The sequence below is a fragment of the Plasmodium malariae genome (assembly GCF_900090045.1).
Source record: "Plasmodium malariae genome assembly, chromosome: 14".
Lineage (NCBI taxonomy): Eukaryota > Apicomplexa > Aconoidasida > Haemosporida > Plasmodiidae > Plasmodium > Plasmodium malariae.
Window position 1 is genome coordinate 522,426 of NC_041788.1, and position 1,661 is coordinate 524,086.

Here is a 1,661-nt window from a genome sequence, read left to right on the forward strand (position 1 = left end):
ATTTTCCCGTCTACTTAAATATATATATATATTTTTTTTTTGCGCATTTCGTCGTAGTGATTCTTCAATTTTATGAGTATTTTATTTTGTTTCTTTTTATTTCTTAACTGTTTCTTATTTTTTCCGAATTTGTTTCGTAGTTGTTCCTTATCTGTTTTTTGTTTCGTAATTGTTCTTTAATTTTTATTAATATACTTCTTAGAAGTTCCTTAATTGTTCGTTAATTATCGCTAATACGCTTTTTAACAATTTCTTATCTGTTTTTTAATTGTTACTTAATTTTTTCTTATCTGCATTTTAACAGAATCTTAGCTATTCCATAACTCCTACCTTTAGGGCTTGTGTGAAAAATAGAACGTACATATATTAAAAGTTATACAAGCGTTCGAAAAAAAAAAAAAATGTGCACATTTAATAGTAAGTCAGAAAAAATTTACAAGAATGTTATGCAGGATGTATTAGACGATTTGTGTGGGAAAAAACTAGATAATTATTATTTTTTAATAAATAAAAGAGAAGTAACTCCCAAATATTTTTCATTAAGCAAAATAACTTTTAGGAATGAACTTATACTCAACTTAAAGAATGATCTTAAAGAAGAAGAATGTTTTGGTTTAATTTTTAATAATTCGGAAGTATTACATAAAAAGTCGAAAAAAAAAATAAAAGAAGATCAATTAATAGAAAAATTGAAGTCATCAAATTTTATGATATCCAATGAAAAAATTATAGAAAAATTAAATATTTTATTAAAATTCAATAAAAACAAAAGTGACATAACTATAAAAGAAAATAATCTTCATTCATTACAAAATTCATATTCCTTTTATGATGATATATTTTCCAAAGACTTCTACACAACTGAAGATAATTATGATTTTCAAATTTCTAAACAGCTAAATGGTTTATATATCTTATCATTATGCAAATACAGTAATTTCTTTTTTAATATATTGAATGATTTAAAAGGTAGCAATGATAAAAATTTCAAACTATTAATTAAAGAAAATGTAAAAATTGAATATGATCAAAGATTAATAAAGGCTGACACATCAGGAAAAAAAAAAAGAAATACTATTTTTATCAATGAAAATATGACTATTTTACAGATCATTTATAAAAATAAACCTTATAAAATTAGAAGTAAAATAAAAGGTTTTCACTGTGACATCAACGAAAATCTTATTGCAAACCCCCATATCTTATTTATGAGTATAAAAGATTCATGGATACTTATTTTGAAACACACAAATCAGGATTTACAAAAATGTATAACCCCAGATGAATATCAACAAGAACGAAAAGATTTAATATATCAATATAACATTCTCTTTGACTCTTTTGAAAAAAGTTCATTATAAAATTATGTGCAAAGAAAAGGTTTTATTATGTATTCACACACATATATGTATATATGTGTAAGCATATGGGTTTTTGCTTTCTACTTTATTTTTAAGTTGATTTATGAAAATTAAAAAAAATTTTTCATCTCCATTCTTACGACTTTAATATCATATAAAGTTTATTTTAAGTTTTATTATCAGTTCTTACGCGTAAAAAGTGCGGAGGTTTTTAAAACAAATGTGTTATATAAATTGAGCATAAATATGCTATATTCTTCATGCGTGTATATATATATATCATAAATACATATATACATG

At 22.6% G+C, this 1,661-nt stretch overlaps 1 protein-coding gene across 1 annotated transcript; it reads left to right on the top strand.

The window, feature by feature from the left end:
• Positions 1–401: 401 nt before the first annotated feature.
• Positions 402–1,361, top strand: PmUG01_14019900 (conserved Plasmodium protein, unknown function; the record flags this gene model as incomplete). The annotated part of the gene is made up of 1 exon (XM_029007743.1): positions 402–1,361. The coding sequence occupies one exon, from the start codon at positions 402–404 to the stop codon at positions 1,359–1,361; it is 960 nt and encodes a 319-aa protein (XP_028864102.1).
• Positions 1,362–1,661: the final 300 nt, after the last annotated feature.